A 24134-nucleotide genomic window follows, 5' to 3' on the forward strand; every position below is an offset into this window, starting at 1 on the left:
CCTGATCCTGCAGGATTGGGCCTAAACTGGCAGTCGGACATCCCCTGAGGGGTCCCAGATTGCGAGAGGGTGAAGGCCAGGCTGAAGGACTCCCTCCCCACCCCCATCTAGTTATCACTATCTTATTCCAGATCATTTTTATCAATCCCCGAAAGAAACTCCATACTCATTACAGTCACCTCAGGTATCTCCCCTCCTCCCCTGCTCCCCTCCCCGTGGCCCCTGGCAACCTCTGTCTCTAGATTTGCTTATCTGAACTTTTGATATAAATGGAATCCTACAATATGTGTCTTTTGCAACTGGCTTCTTTCACTTATCATGATTCATCAATTTTGTAGAATAAGTCATTCATTTTTATGGCTGAATAGTATAATATTCCATTGTATGGATAGCCCACATTTGGTTCATCCATCATCAGGTGATGGACATTTAGGTTTTCACTTTTGGTTATTATACTATATAATAAAAGCATAGTATGCAAATTGTCCCCTCGACTGGGAATTCGACCAGGGGGCAGCCAGGGGAAGGGAGGAAGGCCCCAGCCAGCAGCTGGCAGCTGCTAGAGACCCTACCAGTGCACAAATTCCATGCACTGGGCCTCTGTCCTATATAATAAAAGGCGAATATACTAAGTGTCTGACTGTTTGTTCGACCGTTCAACCAGTCACTATGACATTCACTGACCACCAGGGAGAAGATGCTCCCACTGGTAGGTTAGCTTGCTGCTGGGGTCCAGCCAATTGGGACTGGGCAAGATGGGCTGGACACACCCTGGAGCCCTCCTGCAGTCCTTCCCCAGCCCTGATCATGCACTGGTGGGGTCCTTTGGCCTGGCCTGCAGCCTCTTGCAATCTGGGATCCCTCGAGGGATGTCGGAGAGCTGGTTTCAGTCTGATCCCCACAGGCCAGGCCAAGGGACCCCACCGATGCATGAATCCATGTAAATAAATAATACTAGTAAATAAATAATACTACCATGAACCTATGAACATTCAAACAGAAGTTTTTTAAAAATTGATTTTAGAGAGAAGAAAGGAGAGAGAGAGGGAGAGAGAGAGAGAGAGAGAGAGAGAGAGAGAGAGAGAGGAATATTGACCGGTTGCCTCCTGAATGCACCCTGACTGCAACCTAGGTATGTGCCCTGACTAGGAATTGAACCTGCCACCCTTTGGTGTACAGGACAACACTTCAACTAGCTGAGCCACACTGGCCAGGAAATCAAACATAAATTTTTAAAAAATATATTTTAATTGATTTTAGAGAGGAAGGGAGAGGGAGAGAGAGATAGGAACATCAAAGATGAGAGAAAATCATTGATCAGCTGCCTCCTGCACGCCACCTACGGGTAATCGAGCCCACAACCCGGGCATGTGCCCTTGACGGGAATCGAACCTGGGACCCTTCAGTCCACAGGCAGATGCTCTATCCACTAAGCCAAACCAGTTAGGGCAAACATAAATTTTTATTTAGATGCATGTTTTCATTTTTCTTGGGGGAATATTCATAAAATTGGAATTATTGGGTCACATGATAACTCTAACTTTATTATGAGGAACTGCCAAACTGTTTTTCAAACAAATACACCATTTTACATTACCACCGGCAGTGTATGAAGATGCCAACTTCTCCATGTCTTCACCAACACTTGTTATTGCTGCCTTTTTAATTTTAGCTATCTTAGTGGGTATGAAGTGATATCTCATTGTGGTTGTGATTTGCATTTCCTTAATGACTAATCTTGTTGAACATCTTTTCACATACTTATTGGCCATTTGTATATCATCTTTGGAGAAATGTCTATTCAACTCCTTTGCCTATTTTTAAATGGCATTGCTTGTGTTTTTATTGTTGAGTTGTAAGAGTTTTTAAAATATATTCTGGACCTTATCAGATACGTGATTTGTACATATGTTTTCTATTCTGTGAGCTTTCTTTTTATTTTCTTGATGGTGCCCTTTAAATCACAAAATGTTTCATTTTGCTGAAGTCCAATTTTTTTCTTTATCACTTCTGCTTTTTGTGTCATATCTATGATATAGCCAAAATTATGGAGATTTATGCCTGGTTTCTTCTAAGAATAGTTTTTACCTTTATGTCTGTGATACATTTGGAGTTAATTTCTGTAGATGGTGTGAGGTAGAACCCCAACTTCATTCTTTTGCATGTGCTATATGGTTGTTCCATCACCATTTGTTGAGAGAAGTATTCTTTCCCCGTGAAATTATCTTGGCACTCTTGTCAAAAATCAATTGGCCATAAATGTAGGAGTTTATTTCTAGATTCTCAATTGTATTGCATTCATCTATATGTCTATTTTTATATGCATATCACCTTCCTGACTCTTCTCTCTCCCTCACTCTGCATCCATCCATGAATTGTGTATCTGTCAGGAACGGGTGCTGTGGTTGGAGATAGGTATACAATTGTGAGCAAGATGAACACTGTTCTTGCTCTCATCGACCTGACATTCTTCTGGAAGTAGACCGGCAGTGGATGAGTAAAGAGACAAATGAAAAAGGTGGCTGCAGGTAGTGGTGAGTGCTATGGGAAACAAAAGAAGGTTGTGTGATAGTGACTGTTGGATTTTATAGAGGGGGCTAGTTTATACTGGGTTTCTAGAAAAGACCTCCCTGAGGGGTAACATTTGAGGTCAGAATTGGAAGTCAAACATTCAGAGTTTGGGGTAGGTTGTGCCAAGCAGAAGGGTAGCATTTGCCTACAGATGAAACTGGTGCACACAGGAGGGCAACATAGAAACATACAGAAAGATAGAGGCAAAACCCTGGTGAGAACATGCCTGAATGCCACTGAGCTCTGGGCTTTGCCGTCATTGAACCATTGCTTCCCCTTTAACATTGTTTAAGTCTAGTATTTGAATTGAGGGCTCTGTTGTTAACAAGCAGCAAACTGCGGCTCGCGAGTTCTGCGCATGGGCCACGAAGTTTCAATCGCGCTGTATGTGCGCGCCCGCACGTGGTATTTTGTGGAAGAGCCGCACTCCAGGGGCCAAAGAGCCACCTGTGGCTTGCGAGCCGCAGTTTGCCGACCACCGCCTTAGACCATTGGAAGGCTTGGCACGTTCATGCTAAGATTCCTGCATGGCAAGTAGGGCAGGGCTGCGAACCAGCAGCCCTCTTTAGATGTCTGTCCTGAAGAAGAAACTGACACCCAGAGCCGGGCAGCCCTGAGAGGATCACTAAACTCAGAACATTTTTCTTACAGGCTGCTTTCTTGGCTCATTTACAGTACGTGTCTGCCCCCTACAGGCAAGCGTGTTTGCGAGCCCCTTGGGCATATAATAGGCCCAGCACCAGAAATGAATGAATGAATGAACGAATGAAGGAACGAACGAACACATACATTTATACAGCTCCCTCAGTCCTCAATACAGTACACAGCACATAGTGTCAACTATTTTGGTTTCTTTTCTAAAGAAAGAAATTGCATGAGATGGCTTTTTATATTGTGTGGATCTCAATCTAAACAAATATGAACACATAGTATTTATTTCTCATGTGCAGTTTATTTTCTGCCTTAACTAGGCAAATTGACATCAGGGTCCACAAAATCAGGGTTCTCTCTAAAACCAACCCTTTACTTTTTCAGTCCAGCAGAGGGCGACAGCAACACTGACTAGAACAGCAGTTACAGGTGGAGTACAGTAAAGGTCTCATCATGCTGAACCTAGGAGTCAAATTCAGGATGGGGACAAATTCTTTGCTTGTTGTTTAATAATTTCAATAGATAATGCATTTATATGGTTAAAAAATAAAATAAAATAACATGTGGTAAAAACTCCCTCCCACCCTCTCTCCTGGTGCCTGGCTCCCTACCTAAGCTCCTCTACGGTCAACTGTTCTTTTCCTCTTGCGTGCTCCTCCAGAGGCTTTTATACACATACAAACAAATATAAATATCCGTGCACACTGTCCTCCACTTTATCCAAAAGGCAGCGACAACAGGTGTTCTGAATATGCTGTTCTGTGCCTTGCTTTCCTTTGTTCATGATGTATCTTGTAGAACGTTCTGTATCATACATAGAGAAGGTTCTCTCTCTCTCTCTCTCTCTCTCTCTCTCTCTCTCTCTCTCTCTCTCTCATAGTTTTCCATGGCATATTTGTTTCATTTTCCATTTATCCAGCCCCCTACTGATGGGCATTCTGGTTATTCCTAATCTGCTACTAGACATTAAAGCTCAGTGCATAACATTGAATATATTTTGCACACACATGAGTGTATCTATAGCAGTGGCTGTCAGCCCCAAATGTGTATTAGAATCACCTTTAAAAATCCCAACACCCAGGGCAACCCACCTCAGATCCACTACTTCAGGCTTTCTGAGAGTGGGACCGGGCATCCTCGTGATTTTAGTGTCCAGCCAGGAATAGGCATCACTGACCAATCGATTGGTCAAGAGCACATAGATTGGTAAATTTGCTAGATATTGCCGAATGGTTTTCAGAGGGGCTTATGCCAACTTGCACTCCCACCTGGTATGGGTAAGAGGGCCTGAGTCTCACCAACAAAGCAGGCTCATCAAACCTTGATTTTTGCCAACCTGCTAACTTTTTAAAAAGTATCTCAGTCCTGCTTTAATTTGCATTTGTTATTAGGGGCTGATATTGAGCATCCTTTTGCTTTTACACTTTACACATGAAGTAATATGTTTTTTTTCCCTTGAAGAAGACTTACTTTTTTTTTTTTTCCTCACCTGAGGATACGTTTTTGATTTGAGAGAGGAAGAGAGAGAGAGAGAGAGAGAGAGAGAGAGAGAAATGAATTGGTTGCCTCCCATACCCTCCCTGACTGGGATTGAACCCATAACCTAGGTATATGCCCTGACTGGGAATCAAATCTGTAACCTTTTGGTGTATGGGATAACAGGGCAAGACTTTTTAAATATTTGAATGTATCCATCTTTTGTTATTACTCCTGACTTTTTAAAAAAATACATTTTATTGATTTTTTACAGAGAGGAAGGGAGAGGGATAGAGAGTTAGAAACATTGATCAGCTGCCTCCTGCACACTCCCTACTGGGTATGTGCTCACAACCAAGGTACATGCCCTTGACCGGAATCGAACCTGGGACCCTTGAGTCTGCAGGCCGACGCTCTATCCCAGGGGTGGGCAAACTTTTTGACTCGAGGGCCACAATGGGTTCTTAAACTGGACCGGAGGGCCGGAACAAAAGCATGGATGGAGTGTTTGTGTGAACTAATATAAATTCAAAGTAAACATCCTATCTAATAAAAGAGAAAAATGGTAATTGGCGTACGACGATACCCTTTTCATTGGCTAATCAGGGCTATATGCAAATTAACTGCCAACTAAGATTGGCAGTTAACTGCCAACTAAGATTGGCAGTTAACTGCCAACAAGATGGCGGTTAATTTGCATATGTAGGCACAATGCAGGGAGGCGAAAGGGAAAGCAGGAAGAAGCCCCCTGCCACTGACAGTGACAGTGGAGCCGCCTTTGCCCTGCCCCCCAGCCATGATAGGAGAATCAGGCGCCTTTGCCGCCCTGGCCAGTGATAGCAGGAAGTAGGGGTGGAGCCAGCAATGGGAGCTGGACACGGTGGAAGCTGGCAGTCCCGGGAGCTAGGGGTCCCTTGCCTGGGCCTAAAGCGAAGCCCACGATCACAGGGCCGCTGCAGCTGCGGGTCCCCGCTGCCCGGGCCGGACGCCTAGGCTAGAGGCGTTAAGCCTGGGCAGGGGCAGAGCCTGCAACCTCGGGGAGCTGGGGGTCCCCTGCCCAGGCCTGACACCTCTGCCGGAGGCCTCAGGCCTGGTCAAGGGGCCGATCCGGTGATTGGTGATCGGAGGGTGATGAGGGTCAACTCCTCTGGCCGAGGTGTCAGGCCTGGGCGGGGGGCTGAGCCGGGGGTTGGGGGGATATGATGGTCCCCTTGCCCAGGCCTGAAGCCTGGGTCAGAGGCGTCAGGCTTGGGCGGGGGGTGGAGCAAGCGATCAGAGGGAGATGGGAGTCCCCTGGCCAGGCATGATTCCTGAGCCAGAGGCCTCAGGCCTGGGCGGGGGCCAGAGCCAGTGATCAGGGGGAGATGGGGGTCCCCTGTCCAAGCCTGACACCTCTGGCGGAGGCGTCAGGCCTGGGCAAGGGGCCGATCAGGCGATCGGAGGGTGATGGGGGTCTACGCCTCTGGCCGAGGCATCAGTCCTGGGCAAGGGGCCGATCCTGCGATTGGAGGGTGATGGGGGTCAACGCCTGAGGGCTCCCAGTATGTGAGAGGGGGCAGGCTGGGCTGAGGGACACTCCCCCCCCACCACCACCCAGTGCACGAATTTCGTGCACCGGGCCCCTGTTCATTACATAAAAGGGTACGGTCTTTTTTTTTTTTTAGTTTTATTCATTTCAAACGGGCCGTAGTTTGCCCACGGCTGCTCTATCCACTGAGCCAAACCGGTTAGGGCTACTCCTGACTTTTGATCATGGTGTTACTGGCTGGGACCTCAGCTCCTCAAAGCAGAAAAGATCTTAAGGTCAATGAAAATGAAAGTAAAACAAAGTCAGGTTTACTGAAAATACACTGCAGAGGAGGAGCTGGCCACTCTAGAGAGGCAATGGCCGGGCTGCTTCAACTCACTGGGGAGTCAGAGAAAAGGGGGCCTAGGAGACAGGTGCAGGGGATTAGCTCAGGACGAGCTGCCGCTGCCCATTGCTCCCCTGGTTGCAAGTCTCGTGGGATCCCTTAGAGGCTGGGGGATACGTGCCTGTGGGGGAATGGCATGGCCTGCTCCTCGGAGGGAGAGCTCGCGCTGGGTCCTTTGTCCGAGTGTTTCTCTCTCTCTCTTGCAGGTGGAAATCTTAGGGGTGGTCTCGGGGGTGGGCCTTAATAGACTACCCACCAGCTCTCCAGGTGTGCTCCTGCAGGGCCTGGCCTCCCCTGCTTGGTCGGTGCCAGGGCAGAGGCTGTTAGTCAGTGTAGCTGGTGCTGAGCAGCCACAGAGTCACTGGTCTGGTTTTGCTGCTTTTCTGGCCCTAGAGCTGAAATACAACTGAGGCTTAGATGTTATCTTTAGGGAGGAAAAGTGGGGGGAACTAAACTGCCTGGTCAGAGATATGAAAGGTCAGGGGTCCAAACTGCATAACTGGTGAAATGCCAGGGGAGGATAGGCTGCCAGCTGGTTCTGAACCTGCCCGCTGGCGGTCTGCCGGCTGCTGGGCCATCCATGGAGGGGCGGTCTGAAGGCAATGTTGGTCCGACTCCTGTTCCGGACCCCAGGGCAGGTCCCACCCCAGCCGCTCAAGTCTAACTTCCTACCTAACAATGGTTAGAAAGAGTTTGCCCATTCCAGACTTACAATGGAAGCTCTCCTTGTTGCCTTCTGGAACTTTCTGGTTTCAATTATTTGCATTTAAATTTTTGACCCATTTGGAATTTACCATGATCATTGGTGTGATGTACAGGTCCATTTTTGTTTTTCTTTCCAATGGCCAATTGTTCGATTACCTTTATCAGGGAGTAAGGTAGAAACTGCTTTGGGCTGCATCAAATTGGAATTTTTGTTGTCTTTTTGTTTATAGCGCAGGGGTTCAGAACAAGTCACCCCAAGATATGCCTCTGTGGTGTGCAGATTATTTTGAGCTAAAGGCAATTGTAGCTTCGGATTCAAGAAAAACTCTTACCCATCCCTTAACTACCTAGAAGAACTTGAGTTAAGGTCCTTGACCACAATAAGTCACTATCAGACATGACTTCTTCTGACCTATGTATAGGGCAGGACAAACTCTATTCGCCATCATCTGCTCTTCTCATCTGCCGGGGTCCTGCCCCAGCGGGTCCAGGGGTCCCCAAAGGTATGGACGGAGTCGGCGAAGAAGGAATGTCACGGAGACAGCGTTCAGTTGATCAGCAGCCTAGCCAGGATCTCCAGCCCAGATCTCCAGAGAGGTTCTACTTCGGATCTCCAGCGAGGTTCTGTAGCCATGTTCCCTCGCTAGGTTCTCCAGCCAGGTTCTGTCCAGGCTCTCCAGTCAGGTTCAGTGTCCAGGTTCCAGTCAGGTTCTCCTGCCAATCTCTGTAGTCAGGTTCAGTCCAGGATCCCTTGCCATGTTCTCCCGCTAGGCTCTGTCTCTAGGCTCTGAGGCCAGTCCCTCTCCAGGATCCTCCGGCATGCTCTGTCCAGCGAAGTTCTTCTGTCTCCAGGCTCCGTGTAGGTTCTGTCTTCTTGATTCTGTTCTAAGTTCTGAGTGTTTCTGTCTTGTTACAACTGTATTTATACCAGTTGATTCAATCCTATCAATCTCTATTACAAAGGTTAGGGCGTTTCTTATCTCCATTCCAGGGAGAAAAGATTATGTAGTTTAAGCATGATTGTTCGTAGTTAAAGGGATTAATTACCCGCCTGGCACTTAGTTGAGGGGTTTTATTCCCTCCCTAACTTCAGGGGAAAATCCCTACCTGGGGATTCAACCTTTCTCGGAGAGGTGACTTTGGTTAAAACACAGCGCCAAGAAGGTGAGCAAACATATTAAGAACCGTATGCCATATATGCCAGGTCCCTTGAAACAGCAAGGATGGACCGGCTCCCGGCAAATTCCCCCTTTTTTATTTTTTAAAAGCAAGCATTAAAAAGAAAAACCTGAAACGCTCTCTTGTATCCATTTTAAGAGTAGGATTGGCGCTTTCTGCTATTACCTGAGTCCTGATCTATCACCTGAGGGAGAGCTTGCCAATCCTGCACTTTCCCGGGGTGGAAAGGCTGCAGTGGGGTTAAGGATAAGGCTCCTTGGGCCTACCTTCTCCCATGCCTCTACATTTACCTTTCCGGCACCTTTCCTTCCTCAGAAAAGCATGGACGTATTTCTTGTATAAAATGTTCTGTCTGACTGGGAGTAACCTTAATTCCTCTGCTAACAAGCATATATGTTAAAAGATCAATACGGAGTCTTTTTTCTTTAGACTCAGTATGGCACATCTTCTTAATCTAAAGATCAATACAGAGTCTTCTTTCTTTGGACTCAGTATGGCACATCTTCTCAATCTAAGTTCTGTACTATCCACCTTCTCACCCTACTTATCCTCTATAGGGGGGTCTGTAGCACCCTGGTGGAGTCCTATCCGTCCCGAGTGTGGGGTTCTCAATGGGGGGGGGGCTTACCTAAGGGAATCCTGTTCCAGGGGTTCCCAAAGGTGTGGACGGAGTCGGCGAAGACTATCCACCCTCTTCCTACGGTGGAGTCCGATCCGTCCCGAGTGCAGGGCGCTTACCTAGGGGTCCCTGTTCGGGCGCCAGATGCCGGGGTCCTGCCCCAGCGGGTCCAGGGGTCCCCAAAGGTATGGACGGAGTCGGCGAAGAAGGAATGTCACGGAGACAGCGTTCAGTTGATCAGCAGCCTAGCCAGGATCTCCAGCCCAGATCTCCAGAGAGGTTCTACTTCGGATCTCCAGCGAGGTTCTGTAGCCATGTTCCCTCGCTAGGTTCTCCAGCCAGGTTCTGTCCAGGCTCTCCAGTCAGGTTCAGTGTCCAGGTTCCAGTCAGGTTCTCCTGCCAATCTCTGTAGTCAGGTTCAGTCCAGGATCCCTGCCATGCTCTCTCGCCAGGCTCTGCCTCCAGGCTCCGAGGCCAGTCCCTGTCCAGGATCCTCCGGCATGCTCTCGCCAGCGAAGTTCTTCTGTCTCTAGAGAACGTTCTGTGTAGGTTCTGTGCCTAGGCTCTGTCTCTCTTGGTCCTGTCTTCCAAGCCCTGTGTCCTTAGTTCTGTGTTCTGAGTTCTGAGCAAACATATTAAGAACCGTATGCCATATATGCCAGGTCCCTTGAAACAGCAAGGATGGACCGGCTCCCGGCACTCATCCTGCAATATTCCTTTGAAGCCTCCAAGATACCTTACCTCATCCCCAGCTCAGAATGTCTTATATACCCAGTGTTCCCTTTCTGTCTCTGAACCTCTCATGTATGCAGGGTTCCCACGCATATGTATGTATTAAACGTGGTTATTTTCTCTTGCTAAGCTGTCTGATGCCCATCTGATTATTAGATCAGCCAAAAGGACCTTGAGGGTAGAAGAGTGTTTGGTCCTCCCTCACAAACAGCAACATTTGTTCCTACTTTCCTGGAAATGTGGTTCCATTCACCCATCAGTTAATTGATTGATTTATTTTTTTTGTATACCACTGAGAATTTTACTATTCCTCGACCTTTTGGGATTTAGTTTAATTACTTAATAACCAACAGTGATGACCTTTTATTACTAGCTAATATATTTGTTTACTCATATCATTTCAATTAACCATAAACAAACCTACAATGTTAGTGCTTGTATTATTCTACTAGAGGCCCAATGCACAAAATTCATGCAAGGGGCTCAGCCCTTGCAGTCCTGCCTGCTTCGACTGGCCCTTACAGCCCTGGCTTCCTCCAGAAGGTTGTCAGGAGGGTTGTTCTGCTGTTTGGTCTAATTAGCATATTAGCTCTTACAGCGGTTCTCAACCTGTGGGTCGCGACCCCTGAATATACATCCTGCATATCAGATATTTACATTACGATTCATAACAGTAGCAAAATTACAGTTATGAAGTAGCAACAAAAATAATTTTATGGTTGGGGGTCACCACAACATGAGGAACTGCATTAGGAAGGTTGAGAACCACTGCAATATATAGGATTCCAGAAAAGTAATCTCAGAGTTTTTGAGGCTTGCCCAAAGATCTACAGTTAGAAAGTGACAGCGCTGGATGCAATGTGAGAGACTAGTCTCCAGGGTCCAGCCCTTTTACCTGCCTTGAGTGTAGTTGGTCTTTGTGGAATGACTGGATGAGGAAATGAGGAAGACAGAATGAGTCAGCTCTTGCACTCTGAGAAACCCAAAGGGGGAGATAAGACCTGAATGCAAATAACCCGAATACAAAGTAAACAGTGATCCCACCAACGTTTTGGAAGCAGTCCACTTTCTATCGCCTCCTATTTAAAATGCCTAATTCCGTCCAACTCCTCCCCACCTAGAAACCTCGAAGCCACACACTGGGGTGGGGGTGGGGCTGTCGCCTTTGGTTTGATGCATTAAGTCACCCACTAAGAGGTCCCCTGTGGAGTTGTGGAGCTCGGCAGCTGGGGGCGGGGAAAGGGGGAGGGAAAAGGAAAAGGGGGATAAGGGGGAGGGAAGCAGAAGGGAAGGGGGGAGGAGGAATAGAGGAGGAGGAGGAAGAAAGAGCTGGGGTGGGGATAATGAGAGGACAGGAGGGGAGAGGAGGAGGTTGTAAAGAGGAGAGGGAAGGAATAGGTAGGGGGAAGAGGAGGAGAGGAGGGGAGGGGGAGGGAATAAGAGGAGAGGGAATTAGAAAGAAGGAAAGAGAGGGAGAGAGAAAAAGGAGGAGGACGGAGAGGGAGGAGGAAAAAGCCCCTTCTTCAGCCCCCACTGAGGAGTTGCGCAACCCGCCCGGGCTGAGATTGGCTGCCAATGAGTAAAGATGCCCCGCCCCTGACGCCCAACGGCCAATGAACATGGGGGGCGTGGCGTCCGCGGCCTGGGCCGCCAATGGTCGTAGGGGACCTGGGCGGAACGGCCGGGGGGCGGGGCGGCGCGGCCTGAGTCCAGGCGCGCTCTCGGTTACTTTCGCACCCGCCGCGGCGCCGGGAGTTCGCAGCTCGCCACTCCGCGTTGCTATCGCCGCCGCCGCCGCCGTCTCCCGCCAGCTTTCTGCGCGCCGCAGCGTCGCTCCAATCTCTGCAGCCGGCCCGGGACGCGCTCGGTCTGTCTGGGCAGAGTGTCCCCCCTGCGGCTCCGCAGTGATGGCCACCAAGATCGACAAAGAGGCTTGCCGGGAGGCGTACAACCTGGTGCGCGACGACGGCTCGGCCGTCATCTGGTGAGGAACTTTCCATAGCTCTGCAGGCCCCGCGCCCCGAGCTCGCGATGGGCCGGGTGCACGGAGCCGTCTTCCAGATGGGACGCATTAAGGGTCATCCTGTGCTGTCTTCCGCAGCCTTAGCCCAGGACGCGTGGAAAGCCAGCGCTGGCTTCTCCCCAGCCAGAGCATCTTTTAGATTGTCCTGCGGGAAGCTCGGCACCATGCAGCTACCAACGCTGACGTGTGTGTGTTTTTTCTTCTCCCAATCCAAAGGGTGACTTTTAAATATGACGGCTCCACTATCGTCCCCGGCGAGCAGGGAGCAGAATATCAGGACTTCATCCAACAGTGCACAGGTAGGAGACGCGCCTTTTGGGGGAATTACTGATCTTTGGGGAAATTTATCCCTGTCTGGGAAGGAGAGGCAGAGGCCAAACTGGGAGGAGGAGCCTGTGGCCACCTCGGGTGCCTCGGGCGCTGGAGGAACCAGATTTGAGCGTTTTAGAACCTCCTAGACGAGAGCCTTCTCCCCTCTGGTCATTCAGAGCAACCAGAGGTGACCTCCTGGCTCCGCAGTACCCTCTCCAGCCAGCACAGCTCCTTTGCTCCCTGCGGATCACTGGTTTTCCACAGGCAACTCCCAAGGGTCCACATGCCAGTGTTGAGCCCTCTCATCTTCCCCTTCGATGGGTCAGTGAGCCAAAATAAAGACAATCCTGGAGCTCACCGAACAAGAAACAAACTCTCACTGCACCCTCCTTTCAACCACAATCATTGTCAGTGTGCGGGCTATTTATGTGTGTGTGTGTGTGTTTTTTTTTTTTTTTGAAGAACATAGAGCCAGATATAAAGCCCCATATGATTCCATTTGCATGAAATTGTAGAAAAGGCAATGCTAACCTGTGGTGTGAAAAGTCAGACTAGTGGTCACATTTGGGGACGGATTGAGATGGCCACTGACAGGGAGAGGCACATGGAAGGCTGGGGTGGGGGTGGAAAGGCCCTGTATTTCAGTCTGGGGGGGTGGTGGTTACAGTGTGTGCACATATGTAAGAAATCATTAAGCAAAATGCGATTTTTAAACGCAGTGCACTTCCCCGTCGTGTTAGATCATTAAAAGGAAGGAACACCTGAGTGTAGAACCGTAACCCTCCATGGAGGCAAAGGCTCAGCATTACTGGTGATAGGACCCTTTGTAGCTGAGTTTAGAGAGCGGGTGGGCTCTTTCTGGCCTCTGGTCTGTAGCTTGGAAGCGGATACATTCAGACAAAGAGCGTGCAGCCTGAAGGTTAGGGCGGGGACTCTGAGTCAGCCGGCTGGGTGGGTTTGAATCCCCGAGTGGCCACTTCCTCGCTGCATGGTTTGGGGCAAATTAACCTCCCAGGGCCTTGGTTTCCTCACCTGTAATCTTGGAGGGCTGTTGTGAGTGTGAGTGAGTCAATGGGCGCCACGTGCTCAGAACCGCGCCCATACAAACTACACGGTCATTTCTGAAATAAATAAAAGTACAAAATTGTGCCAAGCACCACGGGACTGCTCCTTCCCTTAACTGCTTCCTTAATCAAATGATACTTAGCCTATTTCAAATAATATTTTTGAAGTGTGTGTTATGGGCTGAGTAGTACTAGGGTTTTTGGTGTGTGTGTGTGTTTTAATGTTTTCCCAATTAAAATGTCTCCCTGAGCGCTGCCTCTGGATATTCACTCATTGCCTTTGTAAAGGATTGGTTTAAAATACTGGGTGCATAAAATGCTATAACAATTCAGATTTCATAAGGCGCACAGGGCCTCTTACAGAGAGTGGGTGGGGTCAGGATTTGGACTCAGGAGCCCTGTCTCCACCACTTCCATCCTTCCACCACAGTGGCTAATGCTTTTGCAAGTAGAATAAGTGCAAACTCTTGACTTTCTCCCGATTGGGTGCACAACTAGGAGACTCAGCAGTATTTTTTTTTGCCTTGCCGGCTCTGAAGCTTTGTCTCACAGGCCAGCTTCCCTCCGTCCTGAACTTGGGGACAGTAAATTAGCAGCTTCTTTCCTCCTACTGGCCATCCATCACGACCCCTCCCCCCGCATCAGACGGGTTCCCCCTCTGAAGCTATTGTTCTCTCCACCAAGTAGGAGAAGGTGACCTGGGGAAGACAGGCCATCCGGTCAATAGATTCCTAGCACATGCTCCTGGCCCTTGGGCCTGCAGAGCTGGAAGGACTTGCTTGGGTCAGAGAACACTTCCTTCCTCCCTTGGGCTTTGTGGGTTTTCTACGCTGACCCTTCCCCCAAGCACAGCATGGGAGTGGGGAGTGTCTGGCGGCCGAACTAAAAATGCCTTCCCTGCCGCTTGTTGATCTTATGAATGGACCATGGGATCCGAAAGCTCCGTCCGCTTTGGCTGAAGTCCGCCTTCCTTCCTTGTCCATCTGTTGGACAAATGTAAAGGCGAGTTATGGGCGCTGTGTCTGCTCTGGTTCCTCTCGGAAAAGCTTGTTCCTTCCCACTGCTCTGTCCTCCTAACCCAATGTCAAAAGAGTCGGAACACGAACTATAACTTTATCCGTCAGTCCCTGCACTTGGCATGCCTTGTCTTTGTTACTGAGATTGTTCTCCTTCCACAGATGTGTAAACCAAAGCCCAGAGAGGTTAAGTGACTCGCTTGAGGTCACACAGCTAAACTGGCTCCAAGGCCCATGCTCTTGGCCTCTTCACTCTAAGGAAGTGGTTTAGATTCTCATCTCCAAGCCTTGAGGCTTCTTCAGTGGTCCAGCAGGTTCTGATGGGAGCTTGTGGGATTGTTTGCAGTTACAAAACACATGTTTGCCCGTTTGCATGATGCAGGGAGGGCACTTTGGGGCCCTAATTCCCAGCCAGGTGTCCTGACAGGCCTGAGGGTCCCTCTAGAACGGGCTGCCTGTCCCCAAACATCTCACAAGGTGCACAGAGGACTTGGAAGTCTGCAAAGCGCAGCTGGTCTCTGCCTCGTCACTCTGGGGCTGTAGGGATGGGAGTGTGGGTTTCCTCCTGGGCGCTCTCCTCTGACAGTCCTTCCTGAGTCATTATTTCTCTGAAACACCCTCCTTCTCCTCTCTCCTCTCTGGCTACTGTCTTCCTTCTCCTGTCCTTCCCTAGCATTTTCCAGAATGGAATCTGCCTGTCCAGCCTCCCGCTCTCATCTCTCCTCAGCCCCCAAACCTGACCTCCTTGTCCACTGCAGCTGTTTTCTGGAAAGTTCTGCGCCCTTCTCTCCTGTTTCTTTCTGCTGGCAGGATATGGACCCTCTGGGGCCCTGCACTGGCTCTTCTGGCGCATGGACACACCTGGCACCTCCTCCTTCACTAGCCGTTCACCATCTCTGCTCTTGCTTCCACCCCAAGCTTCAGTCTGTGCATGTGGCCAGAGGTCTTTCAGGTGCAATGAGAGAAGCCCTGTGCAGATTGGCTTAAGCCAGTGGTTCTCAACCTTGGCTGCACATTAGAATCACCTGGGAATCTTTTTTAAAATCCTGATTTCTGGGCCTCATCCTCCGGAAATTCTGTTTCTTTGTTATGGGGTGGTGCCACAACATTAATAACAAAGAAACAGAATTTCTGGAGGATGAGGCCCAGAAATCAGAATTTTAAAAAGATTCCCAGGTGATTCTCATGTGCAGCCAAGGTTGAGAACCACTGGCTTAAGCAAAAAAATTGATTGGTCCGTAGCAAGTCCAGGGAAGTGCTACTTCAGGTTAGGCTACCTAAACTCAAGCCCCCTTTCCTCCTGGCTCTGCCTTCCTCCTTTATCACCCTTCCTGTGGTCAAGAGAGTAGGCTCCGCCTGAGTGATGATAGCTGGCCTCCAGCTGCCCCAGCTTCCAGGCCATGGATAGAGCCACCCCACTGGGGAGAGAGAGCCCCTTTGCCAATGATTTCGGAAGTCTCCAAACTCTAATTAGCCTGGCTGTGTTCATGTGACCATCCTGAACCAATCCTGGGACTGGCTGCCTACACCTGGGTCAGTGCCCACTCCCGGAGTGGGTGAGGGTAGCCCCACCAAACACCCAGACCAGGAGGCAGAGGGTGGCTTCCTAAGGGAAGAGTGTGGGGGTGGGGATGCATACTGATTCTAGAAGAAGGGCAAACCAAAAACAAGTCCCTTGCCCCTTACCCTCCCCTTTTGTTGTAAGAGTCTCTTAGCACTTGTTCTTTCTTGTCTTATAATCATTCTACACCCCCTCCCCAATTGCTAGATTAACTCTTCCTAATGCACATATCACTCCTCTGCTCATTAACCTTCTATGACTCCCCTGTGCCCATTGATTAAAGCACAGGTTGTCTGATTGGCATTCCAATCAGTTTGTCTCCACCCATATCTCCTGTCCAGTAGCTCCCCACACCCTTCCGTGTGCACCTGCAGCCTGATACTAACACTCCCAGCCTTCAGGACTTCGATGTTGGAGATTCCCTCCAGGTGGAATTCCCCTTTTATTCCTCAGCCCATCTAGGATTCAGCCACCCACCAGCCTAGTGCTAGCCCTTTTTTTTTTTTTTTTTTTTTTTTATTTCAACAGCCAGGACACTTGGGAATCAGAAACGCTCTAGATTCACATTCCAACTCTGTCTCTCCCTTGCTGTGTGTCCTTGAGCAAGGACATCCCTTCCCCTGTGCTTCAGTTTTCTGGTCTGTAAAATGGGGATCCTGATAGTCCCTCTTTCTGAGAGTGACTGGGAAGGCTCCATATATTACATCTAAAATGAGAGCACAGACCCCCAATGCACGTTGGCTATCGTTACTGTTACTTTATATCATTGTTTTTACTTTTATAGCACTTACAATGACATTGTGCTTTCTGTTCTGCATGCTCCAGCTCAGCACACAGTAAGCCCACAATCCCAGGTTAGCTCACAGTAGGTGGTCAGTCCTAGGCTGGCATGCAATAGGCATCAGGCTCCATCTGGGCACACATTAGACCTTTGACCCAACTTCCAAGTGCAGCGTGGTAAGAGGTGGTTAGCTCAGTCATTAGAAGTTTTGGCTGCACTGGATGGTCTGGGTTCCCATACTTGCCAGTCATGTGACCTGGAGCAGGTGAGTTAGCCACCTGGTCATCCTTCTGCTATGATGTGGTCATTAGGAGGAGTAAGGAAGCAAGTCTGTGGTACCTAGAACATAGTAAGTGCTCCGTAAATGCTAATGACTGTGGTTCTCTTATTGGTGGAATTTAATCAGTGTTGAAGTAGTGTACTTGGTCTGAGCACCAGAAAGGTGGGAGGTCTGAGCTGCTGGGTGGTCTCTGGTTCCCCTGACAGAAGCGGGGGCTCCGCTGACAGAGGTCACAGGAAAGGAGCCATTTTTCATACTGACCGGACACGACTTCTCTGGTCGAAGCAGAAAGGGCTTAAGGATCATCTACATGTGAGGAGGCAGTGGCTTGGGCTCTCTGTGAAATCACATTCTGTTTTCCCACCTTACATGTAATACCTGCACACCTCACACTGGGGATTGAGCCTGCAACCTGGGCATGTGCCCTGACCGGGAATTGAACCGTGACCTCCTGGTTCATAGGTTGAGGCTCAACCCCTGAGCCACGCCGGCCGAGCTGTAATACCTGTTTCTTCTAGAATATTCAGAAACCATGACTAAGAAAAAAGAAGAGAATAAAAATCAGTTATAGTTACGATGCAGAAATTTGTTCATTCATTTGTTGAGTCCTTCATTCTCTCCTTCCTTTCTCTCCCCTCCCTTCTTATCTCCCTCCCTCCAGTGGACATGACTGGCTACTCTGTAGGGTCCTATTTTAGGCGCCGAGAATAAAGATAGAGGCAATGAAGGTCCCTGCCCTCGTGAAGCGCATTGCCCTGCCATTGCCCTGCCTTTAAAGTGGCTGCGTGATGTTCCCTCCTATAAATGTAACCTGGTTTAATCATTTCTTTATGGATGGACCTCGGAGTACTCAGTTGTAAGCAGTTTTATTTTGGAAAGAATCCAGGCATCTGGGAATGAATCCAGTTTTCTGTTGGTGCAAATTTCAGAGCCGATTGGTTATAAGCATTAACGGGGGAGCCAGGGTGTCTTGCCTTGACTTGCACCCTTGCTGCATGACCTTAGGCAGATCTCCCAGATTCTCTGTTTCCTCATCTGTAAGACAGGGATAATGATTGCACATAATGTCCGGGGATATTGTAAGGATAAATCGACATGATGCATATAAAACTTGCAGGGCAACGCCTGGTATAGAATCAGTGCTCAATAAATGTGGCTAATATAGCACCTTCTTAGAAGGTGTTGTACATCAGTGAACAAGTTGAAATAAACTTGAAGTGTGGGGTGGCAACCAGAAAAGGTGCATTCGTAGGGCGCAACGCCAGCATGAAGTCTGATTTGGGGTAGATGCACTGTGATGTTGGCGGGGTGATGCTCTGGGTATAGATGATATTCCCATGATGCTCTGGTAAGCCTACAGTGTTCAGCTTAAAATGTCACTCAGAGAGAGATGTGGGGGTTTTATGTTTTTGTGTGTTCCTCTTTCCATTCTTTGGCGGAACTTCTCCTTCCTATTCACAGTAATCCTGCTTAGCCAATGTAGTTTCAGTGTGGCTGACCCTGCCCCTCCCCACTGGGAGGGTACAGCAGAGTAAGCTATCCCCTCTGTTAACAAATTGGTTCAGGTTGGGCCCATGTGACTCAAGTCAAGCCAATCAGATTCATCTCTGAGACTTTGGATAGAGTTTTTGGGAAAGAATCCCTTTGTCTTTCTCTGGGGCTAAGGCATGTAAGCATAATAAAAGCCTGGCACTTGCAGGACCCATCTACTGTTTGGAGAGAGAACCCTGTCTAAGAACTCAGGAACAGAGGCAAAGATAGGGAATGGAGACCACATGCCATGGCTTAAACTCGTGGATCCAGCCATTTGAATTGTTTTGAGCCAATTGAATTTTTTCCTTAAGCCACCTTGGCTGAGTTCTTTATCATTTCCATCTAAAAAGTCCTGGCCATAGTCCCCAGGGTAGGCAGGTGGTAACAGGCCAAGAGAGGAGAATCCAGGTTGGGTAAGGAATTTAAAACCTCTCGTGTAAGAAGAATTGACTGAGGAGATTGGGCATATTCAGCCTGGAGGAGGGACACCTCAGGGACATGAATGTTGTGTTCAGATGTTTGCAGAGCTGACATTTGGAAGATAGGAACTTCTTCAACCCCATGTGGTAGAGGAGGACCAAGCAGTAGAAGTTTCAGGGATAGATTTTGGGTTCATGTGAGGAAGAACTGTCCTCAAGTTAGGATGGGCCGTCACTGGAGGTAGTGAGACCCTCATTGTGGAAGTTATGTCAGGAGAAGTTACTTGGCCACTTGACATAGATGTTTAAGAAAGGCATTGAAAGCCCCGGCCTGCCTATTGAAGAGGTACAGGTGTGATTCTGGTCAAGGGCACGTACCTGGCTTGCAGGTTTGATCCCTGGCCCTGACCAGGGCTTGTGTATGAGGCAACCAGTTAATGTGTCTCTCTCACATTGATGGTTCTCTCTCTCTCTCCCTCCCTCCTTCCCTCCCCCTTTCTCTTTCTCACTCATATCCCTTCCTCTCTCTCCTTCCCTCCCTCCCTCTCTCCTCTCCACTCTATCTAAAAGCAATGAAAAAACACCCTCGGTGACGATTAAGGAAAAAAAAAAAAAAGGAAGGCCTTGAAAGAGGCCCTCCTTGACTGTGCACATTCTTCTCTCTCACAGCCCCTCCCCTGGTGATTCTACATCAGGAAGAGTGACAAAATGCATTAATGTGGACCTGGGCGATGATTTCCATCTAGCAGGGGGTCAGCCTTTCCTGGTACTGAGATTGGCCTTGGGATGATTCCTACGGAAAATGGGGATGTGTTTACTGTTAAAGGAAAAAATTATTCATTCTGGCACTTGTTAAAGAATGGGAAGGCATTCTTTATTTAGGGGAACTGTTGTGATAGGTGTAGGGGGCCACTGCAATGAGATTTTGCAGTAGGGGAGAAAAATTGGGCTTAGCTCTGAATACAACAAGGAGAAATTGTCTTGTGAGTCTAAGGGAATATGCGGGCAAAGGAAGCTTTTAAGTCTCTGGCAGTGCTTTGGACATTGTAAAGTGCTAAACAGCCTGTCAGTTATGCATTTAACAAACATTCACGGAGCACTGGCTTTGTTCCAGAAACAACGTTGGGTTATGGTTTCTCAGTAGAACTCTGGAGGGCTAGGAGCCATTGCCTTCATAGTGTTCCACAACCTTCAGTCTCCGCTGCCTTCTCTCCCCACACCTGTTCCTGGGAGGTCCAGAGCCACACGGTGTGGTTTGTGTCATTAAGTGCATGGGCGATGGCAGCTCTCTTTTAGATCGCCTCTTGGTGATACTTGTGCTTGCTTTTGAGTTTGTGGCCACATCTTCCATGGGGAAGGTTGCTAGAGGTCTATCTTCCTGGTCAGTAGGTGTCTCTTGTTCAGAAAAAGTGTTCAGTTAATTGAATTGAATTGAGTGTTTGATCCTTGCAACTCTTTAGGAGTTAACAAACTTTTTGAAAGTATTGCTTGTGGGTCGTGCAGATATTATGTTCACCTACTTACCTCCTTTCCTTTCTTTACCTCATTATATTTTGACTAGAGGCCCGGTGCACGAAGTTCGTGCACGGAGGGGCGGGTGTCCCTCAGCCCAACCTGCACCCTCTCCAATCTGGGACATCCCTCTCGCAATCTGGGGCCGCTGGCTCCTAACTGCTCACCTGCCAGATTGCCCCTAACCACTCTGCCTGCTGGCCTGATCATCCCTAACTGCCCCTCCCTGCCAGCCTGATTGCCCCCAACTGCCCCCCTCCCCCCGCTGGCCCGATCGCCTCCCAACTGCCTCCCTCTGCCAGCCTGATCGCTCCCGGGCTGCAGCCTGGCTGGTCCCCATTCCTCTCTCCCCAGTGTTGTGTGTTTGAGCCTTTACGGCGTGAGGGTGTGATGACCATTTACATATTAGCTCTTTATTATATAGAATGGACCATGACACCCAGAGCATGAGACCCCATGCATAGGTCTTTGGTTATCTTCTGGTTGCCAAATTTAGTGGCCATTTCTTTGTCTTTACTCCACTTTACCCTCCTCAAGCATTTGTCAGTGACCTTTAGTTATAGAAAATATAATTTCCTTCCCTTTGTTTCTGCCCTGCAGTGCTGCCTTCGTGCACCCTCTGTGTTTCTCATCTCTGTTCTCACTTCCTCCTGCCAGTTCTCCTTTCCCCTGCTGCCCCGTAAATGTAGATGTTTCCTGGGGCTCCACCCTTGCTCACGGTGTTCCCTTCTCTAGGGCGCTGTTGAGTGTCTATTGTGTGTCAAGCCCTTAGTGTGAGCACTAAGTTGGGCACTTTCCCTGACTCCAGTGAATGTGCAATCCAGGCAGAGGTGGCTTTCTGAACTATGCATCAGGTTGCATCAGCTCCTCACCCCTTAAGAACCTTTTGTAGTTTTTGCCCATAAGACCCAAATGCTTAGAGGTAACATGGATGGTCCTTACGGTGGGATGCTATTAGGCAAATGGTTTCTAGTGCTTGATGTGACTTCCAGGTCATCCCAGGAGAGGTGGGCTTTGGAATATGCAGCTCTTAACAAGCATGTGCCTGTTAGCTACAAGCCGTCTGTGTTCCTGGAGGCTATATATATATATCAAGCCCTCATTCCCTTTTGGGTGCGGACATCCACCAACTTGCCCAAGTTGTCCGTAAGTTCCTTTAATAAATTCTTTGGTTGAATTCTGGAGTCTCTTTCTTTGGTCCCTTGGCCGTGTTCTCCTTTGAGGCCCAGTTCCAGTACACCTGGGGGGATTTTACTGACAGATGGTCATCAGCTAACGTCCCTCCCAAAAGACATGTTCCCTACACAAGGATTCAGACCTCATGGATGTCCTAATGCCAGGCACTGCATGGAGCTTTGCATGTATTGTCTCATCTAAAATTTTTCTCATCCATGGGGGACGTAATGGAAGAGGACATGACACCCGTAAGTGGGAGTTATCCCTGTTTTACTGATGAGGAATCATGGTGTCCCTGGAGTCAAAAGTCACGTGCTTGAGGTGGCACAGTCGGTGGAAAAGCTGGACTTGGAAACCAAATCTGTGTCTGAGGTTCCCAGCTCCCCCCTGCACTGTGCTGCCCTCCCCTCCCCCTTTCTCACGACTTGTGGACAGTGTTCCTGCCCTGTCCTCATCCATTTTGCCTTCCGGGAGGACGTCTCTATATCCATCAAGGCCCGTCGTAAATAACCCCTCTGCTCAGACACCTTCCTTGCCTTTGTGATGTCACCTCATTGTGCACGCAGTGGTTGTGGGCCTGTCTGTTTCTTTCTTTTTTTTTCAATGTATTTTTATTGATTTCAGAGAGGAAGGGAGAGGGAGAGAGAGATAGAAACATCAATGATGAGGGAGAATCATTGGTTGGCTACCTCCTGCATGCCCCCCCCCCCCCCACTGGGGATTGAGCCCACAACCCCGGGCATGTGCCCTTGACCAGAATCGAACCCTGGACCCTGCAGTCCCCAGGTTGACACTCTATCCACTGAGCCAAACTGGCCAGGGCTTATCTGTTTCTTTAATGCCATGGTGAGGTCCCGGAAAGAGGGATTTTGTCACTCTGGTGGCAGCGTCCTCAGTGGGGAATCCCCACTCCTCAGGGTTAGCCAGTCCCAATCTCTTTTTTCTCAGTGCGTATGTTGCTCCCTTGTGTAGGGCCCACGTCATGGGCTGCAACACTTACAATTCCCCAAGTTATATGCACACGAGCATTCCTGTACCTGTCACCTGTCTTCCTGCTAGAGTCAGCTCCTAGGGTAGGGGCCGAATCCTGGTCTCTGTTTTTTTGCTGTGCTGTCAGCACCTAGAACAGCACCTGGCATTCTCCCCAGATGTTATGGAGCCTATCAATGACCATAGATAAATGAACATAGATGCATGAATGCCAGTCCCCTGATGCAGGCAGGAGGCTCCCTGGCTGGTGCCCTGCCCTCACTGGCCTCTGGCCCAGGTCTCCTGCCCAGAGCCACTGCATGGCTACATTCCTCACCGATTTAATTTTATGTGTTTTGGCTTTTCAGCTTCAGTTCAGTGGGCACAGCAGGGACAAGTCCCCAGAGGCCTGTGTCTGAAGGCAGGGCAGGTACTTCAGCATTTTGTATTTTATTTCATCAGTGCATTTTCAAATTAACCTGCTTTAGATCCTGTTTCAGTTCTGGACTTAGTTTATGGTCATCTATCTCATTTTTTTCTTGTGCACGTATTCTTATTTTATTGTCTATGCATTTGTGTAAGTTTCTTTGCCAATAATCGGTAATAATAATACTTTAAAAAATAATGGTGAGCACTGCACCTTTATTGTGCCAGGCATTGTGTGAGTTTCCTATGGCTGCTGTAACAAATGTTCACCAACTTAAAACAACATAATTTTATCATCTTACAGTTCGGGAGGTCAGAAGCCCCAAATCGGTCTCACTGGGATAAAATCAAGGTGCCAGCAGGGCTGGTTTTGAGGAGAAAATCCACTTCCTTGCCTTTTTCAGCTTCTAGAGACACCCACATCCCTTGGCTCATGGCTCCTTCCTCGTGCAATGGCAGGTTGAGTTCTCACAATGCCTTCTCTCTGGTTCTGATTCTCCTACCTCCCTCTTCTCCCTTTGAGGATGCTTGTGGGTCTGCCTAGATCAGCGGTTCTCAACCTGTGGGTCGCAACCCCTTTGGGGGTTGAACAACCCTTTCACAGGGGTCGCCTAAGACCATCGGAAAACACATATATAATTACATATTGTTTTTGTGACTAATCACTATGCTTTAATATGTTCAATTTGTAACAATGAAAATATATCCTGCATATCAGATATTTACATTACGATTCATAACAGTAGCAAAATTACAGTTATGAAGTAACAACGAAAATAATTTTATGGTTGGGGGTCACCACTGCATAAGGAACTGTATGAAAGGGTCGCGGCATTAGGAAGGTTGAGAACCACTGGCCTAGATCATCCAGCATCATCTCTGCATGTTGAGGTTCTTACCTTAGTTAGTTACATTTGCAAAGTCCCTCTTGCATTGCCAGCTCACATAGTTACAGGCTCTGGAGGATGCAGACAGCTCTGGGGCCACTGTTTTGCCAGCCACGGTCATCTAATCATGATTTCATTTCATCTACACCCTGACCTAGTGGGGTAGACCCTGTTGTTATTCCCAATTCATTGATGGGAAAATTGAGGCTCAGAGCCGTGAAAGCACTGGCCCAGGGCTGCACAGGGGCTGAGTTGTGTCCAGTGCCTGCGTTCCTGACATCCTGCTACTTTCTGACACTTGCAGCTGGAATTCTTTTGAAACAAGGAAA

At 48.7% G+C, this 24134-nt stretch overlaps 1 protein-coding gene across 1 annotated transcript in view; it reads left to right on the top strand.

Moving 5' to 3' along the window:
- Nucleotides 1-11563: 11563 nt before the first annotated feature.
- Nucleotides 11564-24134, top strand: part of COTL1 (coactosin like F-actin binding protein 1) — a 42167-nt gene continuing 29596 nt past the window's right edge. Inside the window, exons 1-2 of the mRNA XM_059667183.1 lie at nucleotides 11564-11830; nucleotides 12086-12168. Of these exons, the coding sequence (XP_059523166.1) occupies nucleotides 11754-11830; nucleotides 12086-12168 (160 nt within the window). The 5' untranslated portion in view covers nucleotides 11564-11753. The remainder of the gene's footprint in view (nucleotides 11831-12085; nucleotides 12169-24134) is intronic.

Source organism: Myotis daubentonii, chromosome 15, assembly GCF_963259705.1.
Source record: "Myotis daubentonii chromosome 15, mMyoDau2.1, whole genome shotgun sequence".
Lineage (NCBI taxonomy): Eukaryota > Metazoa > Chordata > Mammalia > Chiroptera > Vespertilionidae > Myotis > Myotis daubentonii.